At 35.8% G+C, this 20,862-nt stretch overlaps 1 protein-coding gene across 2 annotated transcripts in view; it reads left to right on the forward strand.

Moving 5' to 3' along the window:
• Positions 1-20,862, forward strand: part of Lsamp (limbic system associated membrane protein) — a 615,403-nt gene that overhangs the window by 390,921 nt on the left and 203,620 nt on the right. For both annotated transcript variants that reach the window (XM_070030168.1, XM_070030169.1), the window contains exon 3: positions 1,819-1,944. In XM_070030168.1, coding sequence (XP_069886269.1) covers positions 1,819-1,944 — 126 coding nt within the window. The remainder of the gene's footprint in view (positions 1-1,818; positions 1,945-20,862) is intronic.

The raw sequence follows: 20,862 nt of genomic DNA on the forward strand, positions 1-20,862 counted from the left end.
CTAACATTTTGGATTTAACATCCATTTATCAGGGAGACCATGTACGATTTGTCTCTTCGCTCTTGGCTTACCTCGCTCAACATTATTTCTTCTAGCTCCATCCATTTCCCTGCAAATGTCATTATTTTGCCCTTTCTAATGGCTGCATAATATTCCATTGTGTATAGATACCACAACTTTTGGATCCATTCATCTGTGGTGGGACATCTGGGTTGTTTCCATATCCTGGCTATTGTGAACAGTGCTGCAATAAACGTGGAGGTGCATGTGTCCTTGTATACTGGTTCCTGTTATAGGCAATTGTTTCTTTAAGCAGAAAATGTCCCTGTTGGGAAGGTACAGTCTCTAATGAGCAACAAAAAAAGGGGGGGAGATTTCTTCTTGAAGTCCTTTGTGCTTTCTTGTCTTCCCTCAGACACATACTTTCTCAGTGATACCATAGTCACTGAGTTATGAAAACTATGAAAGGAAAAAGAAAAATCACAAGCATCCATAAACCTTGCTATTTGTAATCAGCGCATAACCTCCATCATGAAATCTGTGAGTAATTCACTCCCCACACTTTCCACTTCAGCCTACCAATATGGGCTCTCATGCTGCCACCCCAAACATTAATGAAGGAAGTCAGGCGGCAGTACAGCTTGCCCTTGGGGACTCATTTTTCACATCACCAAAAAGTAATTTCTGTCATTTTTGGCCATCTGGTAGCCTGGATTGTGAAGATGAAATTTCACTCAAGAATTACTTAAGAGAGTGGGCCTTGCAGTCTCCCTGACTGCCCAGTTCGAAATTCTATCTGCGTTTCACATATAACCCCATAGATGCCCTTAGTCTCCCGCCAGCAAATAAGATTCTCAAAGCATAGTTGTAAGCTGCTACTGAAATGGTCTGTTTCTTTTATGGTCTTTAAGTAGTTGTACAAAGAGGTTTAAATTCAGCATGTCAGTGTTTGCATCAATATTATCCCTTACTTTGTCTGAGATGATACTTGGTACATACCCTACACAGTATCTTAGGTATTATAAGTGTGTAATTAAAGGTATGTTTAACTAACGTTAACTATCATTACATTGTAAGTAGTAGTGATGACAATAGTCTTTAGAATAATAGTAGGGTAGTAGTTTTACAATGTCTATATCTCTTTAAATGAGCCTTATTAATTCCATCATATACATTTTCAAGTACACTATCTGACCTTTTATACATTATGATACTATTTAGAGGCTTTCTATTATAGTTATTATAGTGTAGTTTATTTAAGTAGATGCATAAATCCTGCATCTTACTAACACAATGATGCAATGTTATACTAAACTATATTTTTATTGTCTTAGCATATGGAGAAGACTACATTATATATTATACACCTGATGTGATATACATGATATATATGATACATGGTCATGGTATAATAGTAGGTATAATAGTATATATATATATGGTATCATATATAAAAATTTGAGTAAGTGTGATGAGAAAAATTTGTTATTAATTTATGTAAATGTACAGACCATCTCATATGTAAATAAAATTTATCTTGGTAAGAATCAAGGTAAAGCTTTTTCATTATAAGATGACAGATACTTTGTATAACATTCAGATGTCCCTAGTGGGAGGTATTCTCACCTTGAGACTCGGTGAGCAGATAACAAGATAACAAGAAGAGATCTTAAAAGTACCCTGGCTACTTAATACAAAATTTCAAATTAATCAGGAAAAAATTAAATTTCCTATCTCCAGTTATATGGATCATTGCTACAAGCCTGCTTTTAACAGCATTAATGACATGGTTACATATTCCATTTATTGTCTTTACAGTTCCACCAAAGATCTCCAACATCTCCTCAGATGTCACTGTGAATGAGGGCAGCAATGTGACCCTGGTCTGTATGGCCAATGGCCGCCCTGAACCCGTTATCACCTGGAGACACCTTACCCCAACTGGTAAGCAGCCCTCTAGTTTGCCAGATGTCACATGCTAGTTAAGATTGTGTTGTCAAATGGTGAAAACACTTCATATTCTTAAGACACTAAGGTGATTACCATATGACCAGACAGGTCTGTTATAGTATTCTTGCGGTCTTCAGAACTGTGTTCATTTCTATGAAGTTCATAGTTATAATATTAAGTGCATATACACATTATATCTCACTTGCAATATTACACCCACAAGGAAACACATGTAGGAACATTGAATGACTTAGTATTTAATCTAATACGTATGCTGATTTGGTAGTTGAGTTACTTGGGACAATGTATTGAATTGAATTTACATTTTTGTATGTTTGTTTTGCTTTGATTTTAGACAACTATTAGTTTTCTAGTATGTACCAATTTGTGAAGAAACTAGTCAGGAACAGTACAATATTGTCTGTGGCTTCTCTCTACGACATGGCATCTAATTCTGTGATGGACAGAAGTTATGGAAATAGGAGTGGAAGAAGCTACATGAGTTTATCATTCATCTCAGATTTTGGCTTTAGTTCAGTACAAATCTGAATATCCCAGGAATATTCTTTGCATCTGCTTTTCCATATTCTTATCACCTTCATTGTAACTCGATTCCAACCCCCCCTAACATTATATTTCCAGCATTATTTAAATATTCTAACAAATAAGTTAGAATTAACTGAATGCATATTCCTCTGCACTACCAATTGATTCACTCAGTTGTCTTTGACAATGGAGCCTGCTATTCAATTGTTCCAGAAGATCTGTAGATCAATATTCTTATAAGATAGCTTTTAGCTTAGTAGAGAGGAATTTTTTTGTTTGATAAATGTGTTGATTTAAATATTTGACAACATAAATGTATTAACATGGTGAAGTGATTTGAAAACTATATAGAGTCCTCAACTTTTACCTGGCTTATGTCTGATATTTTCTTTTTTCTTTTCCTTTTTGTCAGTTATGGGGATTGAACTCTGGGCCTAGGCACTGTCCCTGAGCTCTTCAGCTCAAAAACAGTGCTCTACTTCTTGAGCCACAGTGCCACTTGCGGTTTTCTAATGGTTTATTGGAGATAAGAATTTCTTGGAATTTCCTATTTAGGCTGGTTTTGAACTGTGATCCTCAGATCTTAGCCTCCTGAGTAGCTAGGATTACAGGCGGGAGCCACCAGCACATGTCTTGATATTTTCTTAAAGTCTATTCATAAAGTGTTTAGAAATTAATTTACAGCATATTCATGTGATAATGAACTCCATTTAAAAATATGCCAAGCTAAGCATACAGAAAGAGGTATCCTGATATATTTCTTAAAGGGTCCCAGTAATGTTTGGTTACAATGGCCTAAAAAAACCTCTGTATTTTGTGATGTGAGATCATGGGGCCACCATTTAATCTTATACTCCAAATTAATTTCCAAGTAAGGTTTGGACAAACCTATGACATGGTCTAATATTTAGCATGATATTCTTATCAGATATCTCTATTTTCTTTAAAAGATGTTCTTATTAATGTTTGCATTGCCACTTATTGGTAACATATAAAATCAATACAGTGTAAGTTTATTTGGGGAATCAATTTCAAATTTATTGTCTCATAAGATCATATAGAAGATTGTCTTCAGTATGAATCTGAAGATGTCTGTCTTTCCCTTCAGAACATATTCAACTTTGATAGTATTCTATTAGCTCCTCACCTACACACCTACCACTGTACCAAGTGGCCATTATTTTATTGGCTGGCCATTTAGTATAAAAATAACAGGCCTATTTTATCAAAACAACTTCTAAAATCATTGTGTTTTCTATATTGTTAATGAGAAATGATCAAAATCCTAGCATACATTTATTTTGAAGAATCTATTAAAGGAATTTTTTGTTTCCAATATTTCTGTTATTTTTCTAAATAATTTTGTGTTTATAAATGCAGTCAGTGAATTTTTATAAATAATCTTGAATTTTTTATTCTACTGACTGTTAATAAATATAGAGACTTTTTCTGGCCCATGTGTATATATATCCTTTATGTATATATATGCACATATGCATATATAAATATACATTTATAAATTACATATTAATAATATTACAAATAAAATCTTGAAAAAATTACTTAGGAGTTAGGAATAGCAGTTGATTTACAGACTATTCTCTTGTTTTCTTACCATTATTTTATACTTTTGTTCTTTTTAATCTTTAATTTAGGAGTTTACATGAACATACTATTTTTAATCTCTTAATCTTAATCATAAGATAAAATAGGTAATCAAAGGTAAAATAGATAATGAAATAAAAACACATTAATGTTATGGTCAATTAATTGATATATTAATAGAAGGACATTATTTCCTTTGGTAGAATACTGGCTAGTAAAATAGTATTTTCATGAGGAAATGCAATTGCTGAGTAGAGCCTAAAGATAGATTATTTTTTTGTCCTTTGTGTTTAGAAAAGTTCTGGGAACCAAAGCTGCAAGGCTGTTTGTCTGTTGGTTTAGAGCTTCATGACTAACTCTAATACAAACATCTTCATGATAATGAACATCTGATTTGAAACTTAAATTACACTGCTTTCTATGCTTCATGTCAATGAAAGTCCAAGGGACTAACCATTATCTTTCAGGATAAAGAATATTTTTATATACTGAGAGAACTCTAGAGTTTTAAAATAACCTACAAAATTGTATATACTCACAAGGATCCCCAATAATCAGTATCAGGGGCATCAAGCTAAGCCTATTGGCCAAATCCAGTATGCTTCATTTATGTAATTATGTAATACCTTAGCAAGAATACCTTCTTATTTTAGCATGGATAAATGGAATTTCATATTCAGAGTACCAAGCTTGCTAGACAGGTGCTCTACCTCTTAAGCCACACCCCCAGCCTAATAATATTTTTGGAATAGCTACATAGTAGAAAAAAGTAAAAAAGAAGTCTACTTTTTGCTAGTAAAAGATATATGAAATCCAAATTTCAGTGTGCATACACAATGTTACATTGAAATATAGCCGTACTCTTGCATTTGCATATTGTTTATGGCTGCTTTCACTCTAAAACAGCAGACAAACATTTGCAACAACAACAAAAACTTCCCAGACCACAAAGACTAAAAAATATATATATTTCATCGGGCCTTTTAGAAAAATGTTCGTAGATCTCTGCTCAAGACTTAGGACATAGGACAAGGATTTTCTATTCTCATCCATGCCCTTCAGACATCTCAAGTAAACTTTATTTTTCTAGTCATCTATCTAGGCCTTCTCTGTGGGTCAGAATCTATTCCTGTACATGCAAAAGGAGCTCTCTCATATATTTGCAGAGTGAAAGACAACCACCATCCACCCTTACAATGTCTATTGATTGCCAAGCTTACGCTTTTCATCTCTTTCACAATTGACCTACATAAACACCGGATCAAAATGATATTCCAAGTGACAGAAGAGAAAAACTTGCCTTCCCTATTTTATAAAGACAACTAGGATTCTGTGTATGTGCCTGAGTATTTGTGTGTGTGTGTGTGTGTGTGTGTGTGTGTGTGTGTGTGTGTGTGTGTGTGTGTGGTTATTCCTTTCAAATTATGGAAACAGGGTAATTGTTTTCAGCCTATCATGCAAGTCTTTCTTAGAGACACTGGAGGAAGAGACTAACTCCCTGTGTGACAGCAAAGCCATGTGAAGGAAAATAAAATTCAACTAGCTTTGTTCCATTATTAATCATGGCTTCCACAGTTGAGAGTGGGACTGTCTTCCAGAGAAAATGTGCCTGTAATTAGCTCGACCCCACAGGAACATGGAAGCCTGAAAGGGGGAAGATTTCATGTAGGGATCACTAGTAGGGGATGACCTGACATTTGATAACATGACATAGAGAAAGAAACAGACACATGGCACATTTTTATGAGAAAACTGTTTGTTACCTCAGTTTGGTTCTTTTGTTCTTTTTTAATTTTTTGTGTAGGTTATTTCATTTTTCTTTCTTTTAGCATTATGAATTTCTTTCTAAAATATATTACCATTGTTTTCAAGGAGGAAAATTAGAAGAATAGTGAATTTTCATTATGCACACTAAAACAAACATTTACCTGACTCAGAGACTGATGTATTCTACTAATGTCTTTCTTATATTTCTGATTTCTTCTATCATTTTCTTTTTTCACTTTTTCTATGTAGTCAAAGTGGTGTGTCACATATGTGGTTATTAAATGTGACCTATTTTTTTCCCCTTAATTAAGTTAGACTTTCATAATACTGTGACTCCCAGAGGGCAATTGCACTGTAACATATATTTCTATGGAGTGTTTGATCTCCCTTCTGTGAGCAAAAGAGGCTCCTATCTTCATTTAACTTTATTTCTAAATCTTTCTTCTTATGGCTGTAAGGAGATTTCTTTGTGAAGTGTGCATTATGGGGTGTCAGGATTACTCAGGGTTACAGAACGAGTTTCTGTGCATTTTGTTTCTACAGGGTTTTCGCAACCTTAGTACTGTTAGATACCTAGAAAACTCAAAAGGTACACTGAGCATTTCTTTCACCCCTTAGGCTAAGATCAACTCAGAAGTTACTGTGTAATTTTCTTGTCCAGCCAGAAGCCAGATTTGACATCAACAGAGAGTTTAGAAATCCTACTTAAGAATTATTTTCTGTTTTGTTGGACTGAGTGGGAAAATATTGTTCAAGAAGCTTCAATAGGACTTTCAGGCAGCAGAAACTCATTATACCCTGGTTAATCACTTGGTTTTAGATACCCCTTCCAATATGGTTCCAGCTCTAAACTTAACTGATCTTTTCTCGAATGCTGTTAATAAAACACTTTCATCTCCCTACTTTTTAATTGTATAACTCATTTCATATCACCAGCATAAACTCTTGACTTATTGAAGTCATTTTTAAAGTCAAATTCTACATGTCCATGTTTCTAGGGACAATCACCTGGCATTCTGAGTGAGTGTGGTAGAATTAGCATGATGTTATATTCATTGCAGGTAACATATCATGTACAGTTTGAGTCCAGGGAAGTTATTTCCCTTAAATTTTCTTTTATAGACCCTATTGATGGTTCTGTGAGTTGATGTCTATAGTATGGAATATGGAAGTCAAACCCATATACTTTTACCATAAAGACTGTTGACCACATCATAATAATTCAATTCAGAGCGCTAGTTCAACTTATACTAGGAAGTATTTTCATTTATGCTTTGTAGAGAAAAATAATGAATTTTTGGTATAATTTCTCAGTGTCATACTTGTACATTGATGTCAAGATGTTATACACTGATACAGAATTATATTCACATTAATTTCACTCTCCATCTAATGAAATTTATCTGGTCAAGATTATTTGTAGGGTACCCACTCTATAAAAAAGACAAAATGAAGAGTAAGGCAGACATGGTTCCTGCACAAATGGAGCTTATAGTTCAACAAGAGAGCTGAGCATGAAAATAATAATTGCATGAATAACCCTTTAATTAGATTCATACATTATAAAGCAAAATTACAGCATTCAATAAGACTATAAAACAGGCCCATATAGTGAAATCTGCAAAGCCAGCAGACTTCTCTGAAGGGACATTATGCTGAGACCTCAAAACTGAGTAGTACCTGGACAAGAAGATAGGAAGAAAGAGTATTTTAGACATAAAAGACAGTCCATACCAACACCTGGAGTGATAAGGCTTTTAAGAAGTTGGGTGAATATTATTATGTGAAACCATCATGTTTGTTACTGTATTGTTATGCTACTCTTCATACTCAAACTCATATTTTAGACACAATTTAAGTTTACCTCTTAATGTTTCCATTTTCTTTTCCAAAATGCAGAAAAAAATTAAAAGTTGTACTATACTTTTTTGTGCCTTACTTGTGTGTTGATTTTTATATCAATAAATATCACTATATATTCATGTACACACACACACACATATATATGAACAAGTATTTTGTGCACAAGTATCTTAAATATAGGTCAGAAATGTGTGTTTGGTACAGCATAGTGATACACAACTGTAATACCAGTTGGAACAGTGAGGCAGGCTGATCATGAGTTTGAAGATAGTTTGAACTATGTAGAGAGAATCTGTGTCCACACAAATATCAAACAAACCAAAAACTTCTTCCTTTCTATTGATAGCTCCATAAAGCCTAACCAAGTACATACAAATTTTTTTAAACCTTCATATCATTAAAATAAATAGGTGATTTAGAAAATAAAGAACGCAAAATCTAACTACATGATTACTGGAATCCTCTACCAACAACTTAAAAATCCTGGCAATACAAAATAAGTGACCTTGGGAATTGTTAAACCACAGAGAAATGATTCCTAATTAAACCTTACTTGGAACACACTGAGAAATGCCCTCATGCCCCACTTGTACATCCAGATGTGTTGAAGGCCTTAAGGGGACTTTGCCAGATAAGAAATGAGTTCGTCCATAATTGTTTTGGAGTGACTACCTTAGACTTCAGTGCACCTGCATGCTGGGCAACTGTGGGTTGGGATGAGGCAATATCTCAATCAGAAACTCTCACAGGACCTATTGAGAATAGAATTCCATACTCTACCTCTAGTCTAATCATCTTAGTATTCAGCCATCACTATTTTACCTTTTGCCATCATTCCAAATACTACAAACACACACACACACACACACACACACACACACACACACACACACACACATTCATTTACGTGAGAGGCTAATATGTATTTAAAAGATGAAGGGGTTTCATTGGGATATATCCACATAGGCACACAGTGTACTTAAAAAAAATTAAACCTCTCTGAAATATTCCCTTTCCTCCTTCTATCTTCAACATTTTGTCAAATAGCAAATTGTGGATTTTAGTGTGTTGTATTCAAATATAAATATATATATATATATATATATGTGATCTCCTTTAATTTTCTTCACCCCTCCATATTCCCTCCTTTATCCCTACCCCTGCTCATGAACAATCCACATTTTCCACTCAAATCTCATTACCATTAGTATAACCATCATCATTACTCATCATTACTTTAAGTCTATAATACACATATGAGCATGAACCTTGATCTGTGGTTTGGTATATCATTCTTAACATAATGACCTCCAGATGCATCCATTTTTTGGCAAATAATATAATTTTACCTTTCTTTATGGGTGAATAATATTCTCCGATGTGCATCCAATATACTTTTATATAGAAACATGCATATATTATAGAAAATATTTTCTTTGTGCATTTGTCATTTGTTGCACACATCAGCTTATTCTACCATCTGGCTATTATGAACAGAATTGAAATAAATGTGGACATGTAGGTAAAACTTTTAAATTATGTGCTGAAATTTTCCTTTGTTACGTGTGTGAGATTTATACAAGTTTGGAAATTATACTCTATCTATATGTACATTTTGCATTTGTAAGTACTCAATTGAATGAGTTACTTAAGGACTTGACAAAAAGGAGAAGTATTACTGATAAATAATTTATAAAGTATAAACTAAATACACACTGATGAATAATTAAAGCATGTGTGAATAGAAAATAAACTACAAATGATATAAAAGGATTATAGAACTAAGTCTATGTAACAGGTTTTGAAACCTTCAGGGAATTCCCTGCCTTGGTTTTTTTAGAACTTTTCTTCTTGAGTTGCCCTATTGTCTATCTGATTTGCATCATCACCTACTATGCTGTGGAGAAAGTTGTGAAATCTTCACATTCATACATCTGATTTTTTTAATACTCTTATCACTCTTCCACTATCAGTAATTGTTATTTTATTTTTCAGTGCTTATCACACTCAATAATTGTCTTAAACATTCCTTTACTTTTTCATTGCCTATTTTCCTCATGAAAGCAAATGCTTTGATGACCTTAGTTCCTGTTATAGTACCTGGCATAGAGTAAGGTAAATATTTGTTGAATAACTAAGTGCATTACTTACTGTGGAGAAATGTCAGGCTTTCGGCTGCTCTCTGCTTATTTTGCATGCATCTCTATCATATCATATACATCTTTAAAAGATAAGAATTTTTTCACTTAAGGCACTGTGACATTCTATGTGTTTATCTATAAAAATGTATGTTTTTCTTTATGTATTTTGACAGAGATTGAACTCGTGTTGTTGTGTGGTGGTAATATTGTGGGAAAGAATCTTTAAGAACATTAGAGTTGGGCAGTAGATAACAGTCCCAAGGCTGAGTCAACCTAAACAAAGAAACTCCCACTGAGGAGTTGTTTCACAATACTTCCTATGATACATTACAATGTACCCTTGTGGTTGTATCAAATGGTAGTATAAGATTCCAAGTCTGGCAATCATCGCAACTACCCCAAGTAGAAGAAAATCAGATATAGCATTCAAGTTCTAGTCTCCAACCACAAACAAAAACAAAAAAGAAAAGAAACACCTTGGTTACATTCTATAATGTATGCAAAATTCACCAAATTTCATTAGAATTTAAAAAAAAATCTGTGACAACCAGGAGATTGGGAGGTAATTCACAGAATACTTTTTAAAAATATGATATAGAGAATAGCATCATTTCTGCCTATTAAATCTGGACTCTCGTCATCAGAATTTGTGAGGGCTTTAAAAGAAAGTTAAAATTTTGAGCCCTAGCACATATCCACAAGTTGAGAAACTACTGTCCATCAAGATCCCCAGGTGGTGTGTATGCTTGTTAAATTTGAAAAGCTATCAGCCAGAGGTGAAGTCTCCAAATTCAGAGAAAGCTGTGTTCTTAGCATTTGAATTACAGAAATTAAAAACCTTTCCACATTTTTTTTTACCAAGGGGCAATCTTAAACTGTAATTCCTTCCTTCCGTCTTTCTTTCAAAATACATTCCTACCAAGAAAAGAGTAAAGAAAATGGTGTACGATAGGGGTGGAGTACAATACTGTATCATTGAATATTTATCAAGGATAAAAGAACACCTAATGTACTTCCTACTATATAAGTTGCTGCTGTTAAGTATTGCCAGAAAAAGAAAATAAGCTACTTTATGAAGAGATGCATTCTGGATGACAGTAGCCACTTTTCTCATCATCGTTTATAATAAGTTTATCACAAATTGTAGGCAATAATATGTGGCCTGTCTGCCTCACACTGGTGCTTCGAGAGCTCAAATGAGATAATGAATAGGAAAGTCACTTGAAAACTGGAAGGCTCTCTACAAATGCAAAGCACTGGTAGAAAGAATACAGTATTTGGAGTTAGAAAGCAAGGGTTTGAGTTCCTGCTCTCTATAATTTATTCTTTTTTGGGGTATGAGGATTGGGTAAGTTCTTTGAGCACTGACTTATCTTCATCATTCTATGAATGATAGAATGACTGCTCACCTAATAGGTGAACTAATGTATATGAAAGCAATGTATTTTTGATGACAAAGAATTACTCAGCTGCTATGTGTTATAGTTGTCATAGATTCTGTGAAGCAAAATAGGTTTAAATCATGGCAGGTATTCTGGATAAATTGCAGAAAGAACTAATTTCAAGACTGTGAAGCACTCTCCAAAATCTCCCAATACTACAATACAGTGGTTCTTAAGAACATGTCAACTGGGCAATTATTAGGCTTCACACCACACTTACTTAAATTAAAAAAAAAAAAAAACCTCTAGGCATGTAGACCGAATATTCATTATTTTGACAAAATCTCAAAGTGATTTTGATGCATAATTCTTAGACAAGTCTTACACTGAAGAAATGTATCTTTGTCCAATAATCAGGGTTGAATGATCATGAACACTTTGGATACCTCCTATTTTGGATGTTCATGTAACTATTCTGTAATATAAATGAACTATCTGATTTTTTGGCTAGAATAACTATCCATTTAGATGGAGAAGTTTGGAAGTAGCAACAGCCCAGAAATCCCAAATTTGTTTTCTGTCCACATTCTAATGATATTTGAAGGTAACACATTGCTTAAAATGTGCACATATTTCTGAAATTCTCATTATTCTCCTGAAATATACATTTGCAAACTTCCTTGTACACAAACTGTGATTCATCCGAATAGATGTGGCCACCCAGTCTATAAAAGACATGTCAATGAAATCACCCCCATGTCACTAAGGAACTCTGTGAAAATGAACTTTACAACTTGGCTAGAGAGGAAGTCATGGAGGAGGGATAGTAGGAAAAAATGAAGGATTTGGTAAGAATGTTCAATAGAAATATACTCATTACCTTACTTATGTAACTGTAACCTCTCTGTACATCATGTTTATAACAAAATAAATAAGAATTTTAAAAAAAGAAAAGCAAATGAAAAATCCAGACAAAAAAGGAGAAACTATGAAAAGCAGATTTCTTATTTTCTTTAAAAAGATAAATAAAAAGGAAGAAAATGAATATCTTGTCATTTCCTTTATGTGTCACATACTTTTGTTTCATGGATCAAATCCAGTATTATTCTCAAATTGGTCAACAATTCAAAAGCACAGTAGACTCTGGGAAATCATACCATTGCTAAATTGTGACCATCTGCTTTTGACTGAAGTGTTAAAATCTGGTGAAGGGAAAAAAGAAAAAGAAAAAAAATATTTAATAATTCAATAGGCAAATATGCAAATCAGATCTAATTCTTCAAGGTATTCTAGCAATAAAAACCGAAATGTCAGTCTTTGAATGACATCAGTCTCTCTGTTCTAATTTTATTTTTGGGGTGGTCACTGAGACTTTATGATATTTTGACTGTGGACGTAAGATCCAGATCAGGGAATAATAGATTTCAAAGGCAGATGAAAAGTCTCCCAGCCACTTCTTCTGCAGAGGACCACACAGGAGACATGTTACATTTGTAAACATTCCACTCCCCCTTGCAAGGAAAACAAAAATTGCAAAGTTGGTTGAAATTGTAGGAAAGGAAGATAGTCCTGGATATCATCTTAGAGCAAAAGTCTTTGCACTGATAATGCATGGAACTGAAGATACAGCTGCTCCTCATTTATGGACCACTTTTTATGGACACAGAATCAAGCAGTGGACAATGCATAAATAAATACTGTGTATTCCTAGTAAAATAGTTAAATGTGAAAAATTATGATGGTTGCACAAGTAACAACTTCTATAGCCTGCTTATTTAAAACAATTATAAAAATGAAATCATGATAGTACATTATCAGTTGGACCTGCCATAATAAAATAGTGCAGAGGTTTAAACAACAGACCTTCATTTCCTCCATAGTTCTGGAGGCTAGAAGTCCGTGATGAGTGATGTGGTGAGGGTTTCCGTGGCTTATATATTTTGGTCACCTTTTTGCATGCCTTGTGAATCCTTCTTTCTGTTTGTGTTGAACATAAACACATTCTCTAGTATTCATTCTTAAAAGGTCACTAATTATTCTATAGGGATCTCACCATTATGTCAGCATACAAATGTAATTACCTCAAAAAGACTCCATCTCAGAATTTTACTACATTGTCACCTCAGGGTTCTATATATTGATTAGTAGAGGATAAAGTAGAGTCTATTGCATGTGTCTATCTGCCTGCCTACAAGTGAACTTCTGACTCTCTTGGAGCAGTGCTCCAACAGATTTGAATTTATTCTGTTGTCATGTTCCTTAAGGACTGTGTATATCCTGGAGTTGAATCTTCTCTTCAATTCGGGATTAGAAAAAAAAAAAACAAAAAAGAAAAGCAAACGAAAAAATCCAAATATGCAGTCTTAATATAGAAATCAAGTGATGATGACATTAGCAGCCTAGTGCTAGCTGCCTTCCCCAAATCCAAATGTCCTGTCAGTTAGCATCCACCCTGAACTTCCATAATTCCAGCAGGAGAACCAAAGCACATCCAATGGAGTTATTCCTGTAACACATCAAGGCCAGGCTGAAAGAAAAATCTGTCTTATGCATGTGTAACTAGCTGTAACTCTCTCTCTTCTTGGCAGTGCTGTTACTGATTACTGCTAGAGAAGATAATTCCCCCAGGAACATTTAAGCATTCTAAGCTCTCCACAGCAGGCTGACTCAGCTGCTGTGTGTCAGAGTGGATCAGGAGCTCTGCTGAGCCAGTGTGCAATGCCGCTAAGCCTTTGAGAATGCATGTGAATCTTCACTCTGCTCTGTTCCTTGTCAAAGGTGTAGTTCTGCCAAGGAGCTGTCTGGCCGCAGGGATGACCCATAATCCCATTCTCTCCCGCTGGGTAAGAGTGGGTGATGATGATTGGGTTGGGATAAATGGCCAGCCTGTGAGGACTGCGGCCCCCTTCTCACCTGATTATGGTACAGATGGAGGCTAAGAGGTATTTTAGCAGATCCAAAAGAAAACATCTATTTTTTACTTTAGCTATCTGAGGCAGTATCTTTCTGAATTAAGAGTCTCAATATGTAATGTAACACTAAGATAAAAAAAAAAAGAGGAAGGGGAAACAAGGAGGCAACAATGCTTGCTAAGAAATGTACTCGTTATCTTGCCCATGTAATTGTAACTCCTCTGTATAGTATTTTCACAATAAAAAAAAGAACTAGCTGCCTTTTGAAGGGGTTCTCTGTTCTGTGGGAGAGCTCCATGCGGTCTGGAAAAACTAGAATGATTATTCTTCATCGTGACACTTATCACCAATATTGCTGTTACTATGATCATTATTATCATTACCATTAGCATGATTGCTAGAAACAACTATGATAATTTCCACTTCTTCTACCCAGGATGGAAAGATACTCAACACTGATAATTCCCCATGTCTGTAAGAGCCTCATCACCACAGTGATTCCCTAAATATTTAGGAGGTATCCCAGCACAGACTCAGTGAATCACATATTAGAGCCAGACAGCTTTTCCAAAAGTAAACTTTTGAGTTTGATAGCGGGAAAATACCAGATACTTGTATTTTTCTTCTGTTGATATTTCAGAAAAATACCAAACATACCACAGGTGGTATATATATAAAGCAAACACACATACACACACACATTCACACACACACATACATTCACAGCCACACACACACAAAACACAGACTCCTGCACATTCCCTTCCCACACACTCACAACTCACACAAAGAAACACAAAGAAACACACAATTCTTTCACACATGTCCTCATATAAACACATAAACATAAACATATACATATTGTCACATATACACTCTTCCACAAACACACATGGACTCACACTTGCCCTTACACACACACACACACACACTTGCTTAAATTGTACAAACTCAAAAATATTTTATTACTAATTTTAATGCAAGTTGCTCTTCTATCACTATAATGTGAATTTCAATAAAGCAATATTGTCTGATTTTCACCCTCAAAGGGAATATTTCACCCTCAAAACCAATAACTGAGTGTTCTACATCCCAGAAGCTGAAAAATAAAGCCAGCCTAGCCTCACTGTACATTACATTGAAACCTTGAATATAAATTGGACTTTTAGGATTTTCTTTTCACTATTGTAAAACCTTATAATTTCTCTATTTGTAGCAGTAAGATACTGAAGTCCAAAACTGTATCCCTGAGACCCATTAGTTATCACTTTGTTGTCAAGCTATTTGGATATCTGTACCATCCGAGTAACATCTCTGTTTTAGCTTCCTATAGCTACCACAACAAATTATCACAGGCTTGGTGGCTGAAAACAGTAAAAATGTCTTCTACAGTTCTGAAGGCCTTGGAATCCATAGTATAGGAGTTGGGGGCCAGGCGCCCTCTGCTGGTTATAATGAGCAATTGACTTCAGTGGCTCCAGGTTTTCCTTAGCTTTTAGTACCTCTATCTCCTGGCCGCCTCCTACTTTCACATGCTTCTTCCCTATCTTTGTGCCTCTGTGTCTCAATTCTTCTTTATTCCTCTTTTTTTAACAGTCATTGATCTTCGGGGTCATCTAGAGATCTTCAATTACCTCTGCAAACATCTTTATTTCCAAATAAGTTCACATTCCCTAGTACTGGGGCTAAGGACTGAGAAATATTATTTTTATACAGAGAAGAAAGAATAAAATGAGATTTGAATAGAATAAACCCAAATTATGTTTGAAAGGCAAAATATGTGTGCATGGGAGGGTGTCAACTATTATCATATGATAACAAATTATATATTATAATATAGTATATTGTATATTATATATTATTTATATAGTATATTACACATGTTAATATATTGTAGCTATAACATACCTTAATACTAAATATTCTGTGGAGAAGGAATATTATTCAATATCCCATTCTGAGTTTACCTATACAAATGAAATATTTTGTAAGCATAAAAGAAATATGCATAACGGCTAAGAGGACAAAATTATAAAGTTAGTTAACTGGGTTTAAATTTTAGACAGACATTGCCAGACTGGGGTGATGCTACATATTTATAATCCCAGCAGCTCGGGTTAAGGTAAAAAGGTCATGAATTTGACATCACACTGGTTATAATAGTAACATCTTTTTAAAAAAAAATCTAAGAGGTAATTTTCTGACTATATGAGCATAGTTGAATGACTTCCATCAGTCAAATAAGTACACACACACACACACACACACACACACCATGGAGTCATAGGAGGATTTTCTAATTCCTGTTGTATGCTTTAAAGAGATGCTACTTATGAAAAATGCGACATAGTATCTGACCTGGAAAATTCTCAACAAACATAAGCTATTGTCACTAGCATTCTGCTACTGAACTGACATTCCACTTAAATTTCTAGAAGAAAAATTTAGTGTAGTCTATGTGCCAAGGTGCTAACCCAAGTAGGTAGGCCTGCTAAGAAGAACTAAAAATAAGTACTCAGAATGATGATGACAACTTCACATCTTCCCTTTGCACGTAGCCATTAGTTGCAGGGAAGGTATGTGTGTGTGTGTGTGTGTGTGTGTGTGTGTGTGCTGATATTGGGACTTGAATCCAGCATTTTAACATCTGTCTGGGGCTTTTTCAAAGTGGTGTTCTACCCCTTGAACCACAGCTCCTCTTCTGGCTTTTTAACTGCTTCATTGGAGATAAGAGTCTCACAGGCTTGCTTAGAATTGCAGTCCTCAGATTTCTGCTTCCTGAGTAGCTGAGATTACAGAAAAGATGTGTGACTAGTGCCTGGCTTGGCAAGTTTGTTCGGTCTTGACCAGGCTTGAACATAGCAAAACGATTCTTCTTATTCCTTCAAATATTTCTTATACCATAGTTTTCGGGTATTTTAGTCTAAAATGTTTAGCAAATAGTAAGTCATTTGAGGCACCCAAAAGTGAACTAAAAAGAATAAATAAAAAGAAAATCCAATGTCATTCAGAGGCAAGCAGCGAAAGTGAACTGGAGGCAAAGGTTTTAGCAGAAAGGACATCTATCTACATACAAAAAAAAAAAAAAAAAGAATCCCAGTCTGGCTTGACCTGCATGTATTTTCTTCCATCCTGGACTTTGTTGTTGTTGTTGTTGGATTTTCCCCATGCAGCTGTAACCTCTACCTCCCTTTGGCCAGCTTCCCTCTCATCACCTCAGCCATGACTTTCCCTTATTCTAAGGGAACACTGGGATGTTGTTTGCAAAGGGATAAGCGCCAGATCCTCTTGCAGTGCCCAGGGATGTGTGGCTGCACCGGCACAGCTGGAAAAGTGACCTCGTCACATCCCAAAGCCTATCAGATGGCATCCAACATTCTATTCAATTCTGCCTTCTCATTTCTCGTGCCCAATGTTTGTGTGGTTTCTCCAGTGTCTCATACCAAGAAAATGTTCCCCATTGTTTTCTTTCCTTTTCTTTCATATTCTCCATATTATTCTAAACTTTCAAGTCAAAACTCTGTACAACTGAAGCAGCTCCCCTCAAGGTAAGAATTTGACAGATGCCAGCATAGAGTTTTGTATGAACTTGATTCCTTTGACCTTGTGGAATTCCAGAATCTGTATTTCAGACTCACCCTGTCCATCAGCTGTAGCATTGGGCCAAAGTTTCAAGAAAAATACAAAAGTCAAATTCAAAGAGGAAAGGAGAACATTTTTGATGAAAAAGATATTAGTAAAGGAAATGCGGCACACAATAGCGATACTGAGAGATGACTACAATCTTTAGAACCTGTGAAGGTGTCACTTGGAGGGCAAAACATATTTGAGGATGTGATGGAGTACTCTGCACAGAGAGACTACTTCTAGAGTCCTTGGATAGGCCCAGTGTAATCATAGGTATTCATACCAGAGGGAAAAGCCAGTCAGGTCAAGGAAGAAAATGAGAAGTAAGTCACCGAGAGAATGATTTGGAGATCCTATACTTCCAGCATTGTGAGAGAGAAATTCAGAGGCCAATGACTGCAGGTTGGAAAAGAAAAGGAAACAGAGTTTCTCCTTAAAACCTCCAGAAGGGGCTTGGCTCTGTGGACACTTGCACTTTCGCCCTAAGGGAGCCATTTGGAGGCTTTTTACCTCCAGAACTTATAAGGTATTAAACTCATATTCTTGTAGACCACTGAATTTGTGGCAATTTGTGAGAGTGATAACAGGAAACTAATATATGAAATGAATCCCACAAGTTGTTCTTAACCAGAGTTAGGTTCAAATCGGTGTAAGCTTTTGTAAAGGGGCACAAAAATCAAAAGATTCTGAACATATGTTTGCACAAGATTATTTGATTATGCATAATGAGGAGTGATGGGAAAATGAGGCGTCTGATCAACAATATCAGCACAGCTATTAAAAGAATTATATTATGGACAAATGTCATGGGAAAAAAATGTGGTGCCAAAGGAAGCTATCCTCTCTTAGCTTTTCCTTTTCATTTTTCCTTTTCCTTTGGTTTTTATGATCTACAAAGCACTTGAGGAACTTGTACTGCCTCCGGGTGATCGTTGTGAATATCAATTACCGCCGTACCATGGAAGCATGGAGCAGCACCGGTGGTAGCATTGTCGGGTGATGAGCACTTAGATAAACTACCATTTAACATGATGTATTGCCTACACCAGAACTGTCAAATAGCAACTCTGGGAAAACTGCATAATGGTTTCAGAATTAAAACACACTCATTGGGTACATTTGCTTTGAAATTTCATGGAGAAAAAGACGGGACGGGAGCGAAAAGATCTGGTAGCTAATCTTAAGTACGCCTATTAACTACTGCTGTAAGAGCACCATGAGTGGCCTCCAGAAATCAGGGTTAGATAGGTAGTTGTTTGAGTATCATTTGGTAAGCTCTGCCTCCACCTTAGTCTTAGGAGCTAGAAAAAGGATACAACATTTTTCTTTCCATCACAGGGCATCCTGCAAGTTACTTACAAGAAGAACAAGTACCTTTCTTTTTCCTCACTATCCTTACCCTTATGGTATAAGTCACTTTTCTTGATAGACTAGAGCTAGTTCCAGAGCTAGCAAGTGTCTGGTAGATAAATAACCTAACTACCAGTTTGTCATACAACAGCATCTGATAGGGCTGCAGTGCTCTGTTTACAATGTGAGTTCCCACAGGTTACCTTGGCTGACCAGGCACTCGTAGGATAGAGTGGCCATCCATCACCTTTTGTGTAGAATGAGTATAGTGTCTCACGGCCTGGGGTGGACTGCCAGCTCCAAAACCTTCCCTCCTACCACCCCCCTCCTCACCTGTCTTACCGTTACCAGTTATAAGTCTCCCAAGCTGCAAAATATACAACAAAAATTCAAAATAGCAATAAAGAAAAAACCACTTGTGTCCTTATCGTGGGGTTCATGTTGCTTAATATCATCTTATCTGACCTTTTCTGCTTGACTCAGACATATACTAGTTATTTCAAATAAGGGAAACCATGGGACCTATGTTTCTTTGGGCCTGGCTTACTTCACTTAATATAATTTTTTCCAAGTCTTTCCATTTCCTAACAAATGGGGCAATGTCATTCTTTCTGATGGAGGCATAGAATTCCATTGTGTAAATATACCACATTTTCTTGATCCATTCATCTACTGAGGGGCATCTGGGTTGGTTCCAGATCTTAGCTACAGTAAATAATGCTGCAATAAACATAGTTGTTCTGGTAGCTTTAGTGTGGTCTTGTTTGTGGTCATTTGGGTAAATGCCCAAAAGTGGGATTGCTGGGACATAGGGGAGCTCTATGTGGAGTCTTTTGAGGAACCTCCATACTACCTTCCAAAGTAGTTGAACAACTTTACACTCCCACCAACCATGCAGTAGGGCTCCCTTCTGTCCACATCCCCTCCAGCATCTGTTGCTATTAGAATTCTTGACTATAGCCATTCTAACTGGGGTGAGGTATATCTCAATAAGGTACCACATGATTTTCTGTTGCTTTGTATGTCCTCCCCCATGGTAAAACCCCTGTTTTGAATGTATCTGATGTTGGTATAACTTGGGGAGGAGAAGGGAAAAAACAAATTGTTTAAATAGGGATACAGGTTGACCCATTGCAACAATGAGATGTACAAAACGCTTTATAGAAAACGAACTTTACAATTTAGGCAGGAGGGAGTGTAGTTGTGGAGAAGAGAGGGAAGAGATGGGTAGGGGAAAAACAAAGGAGGAGGCAACAATGCTTGATAAGAAATGTACTCATTACCTTGCTCATGTAATTGTAACCCCTCTGTACAGTATTTTCACAACAAAGAACTTATTTTAAAAAATTCAAAATAGTCCTTGTTTCATCCAGTTGTAAAGATTACGGGAGATAGGTCCCCACAATGTGCATTTACATAGGGCCTGGCACTTACCAAGCCTTCTATAAGTCATGACCTTTTTGCTGTTTCAGCTGGTGGAGAATGAAAAATGAAAGACCTGAGACACAAAAGGACTGATCCATAGCCCCTAAAACCCAGAAGGGGGAAACTGGGCTTAAAATCATGCTTTCTTTTTCTATTCTCTGTAAATACTTGAATTTGGAATGTTATTACTTCTTATTTTCTTTGTTCTCTCTCTCTCTCTCTCTCTCTCTCTCTCTCTCTCTCTCTCTCTCTCTCTCTCTCTCTCTCTCTCTCTCTCTCTCCTCCCTCTCCCTC

Source organism: Dipodomys merriami, unplaced genomic scaffold (assembly GCF_024711535.1).
Source record: "Dipodomys merriami isolate MVZ:Mamm:240054 unplaced genomic scaffold, mDipMer1.0.p SCAF_2, whole genome shotgun sequence".
Classification (NCBI taxonomy): domain Eukaryota; kingdom Metazoa; phylum Chordata; class Mammalia; order Rodentia; family Heteromyidae; genus Dipodomys; species Dipodomys merriami.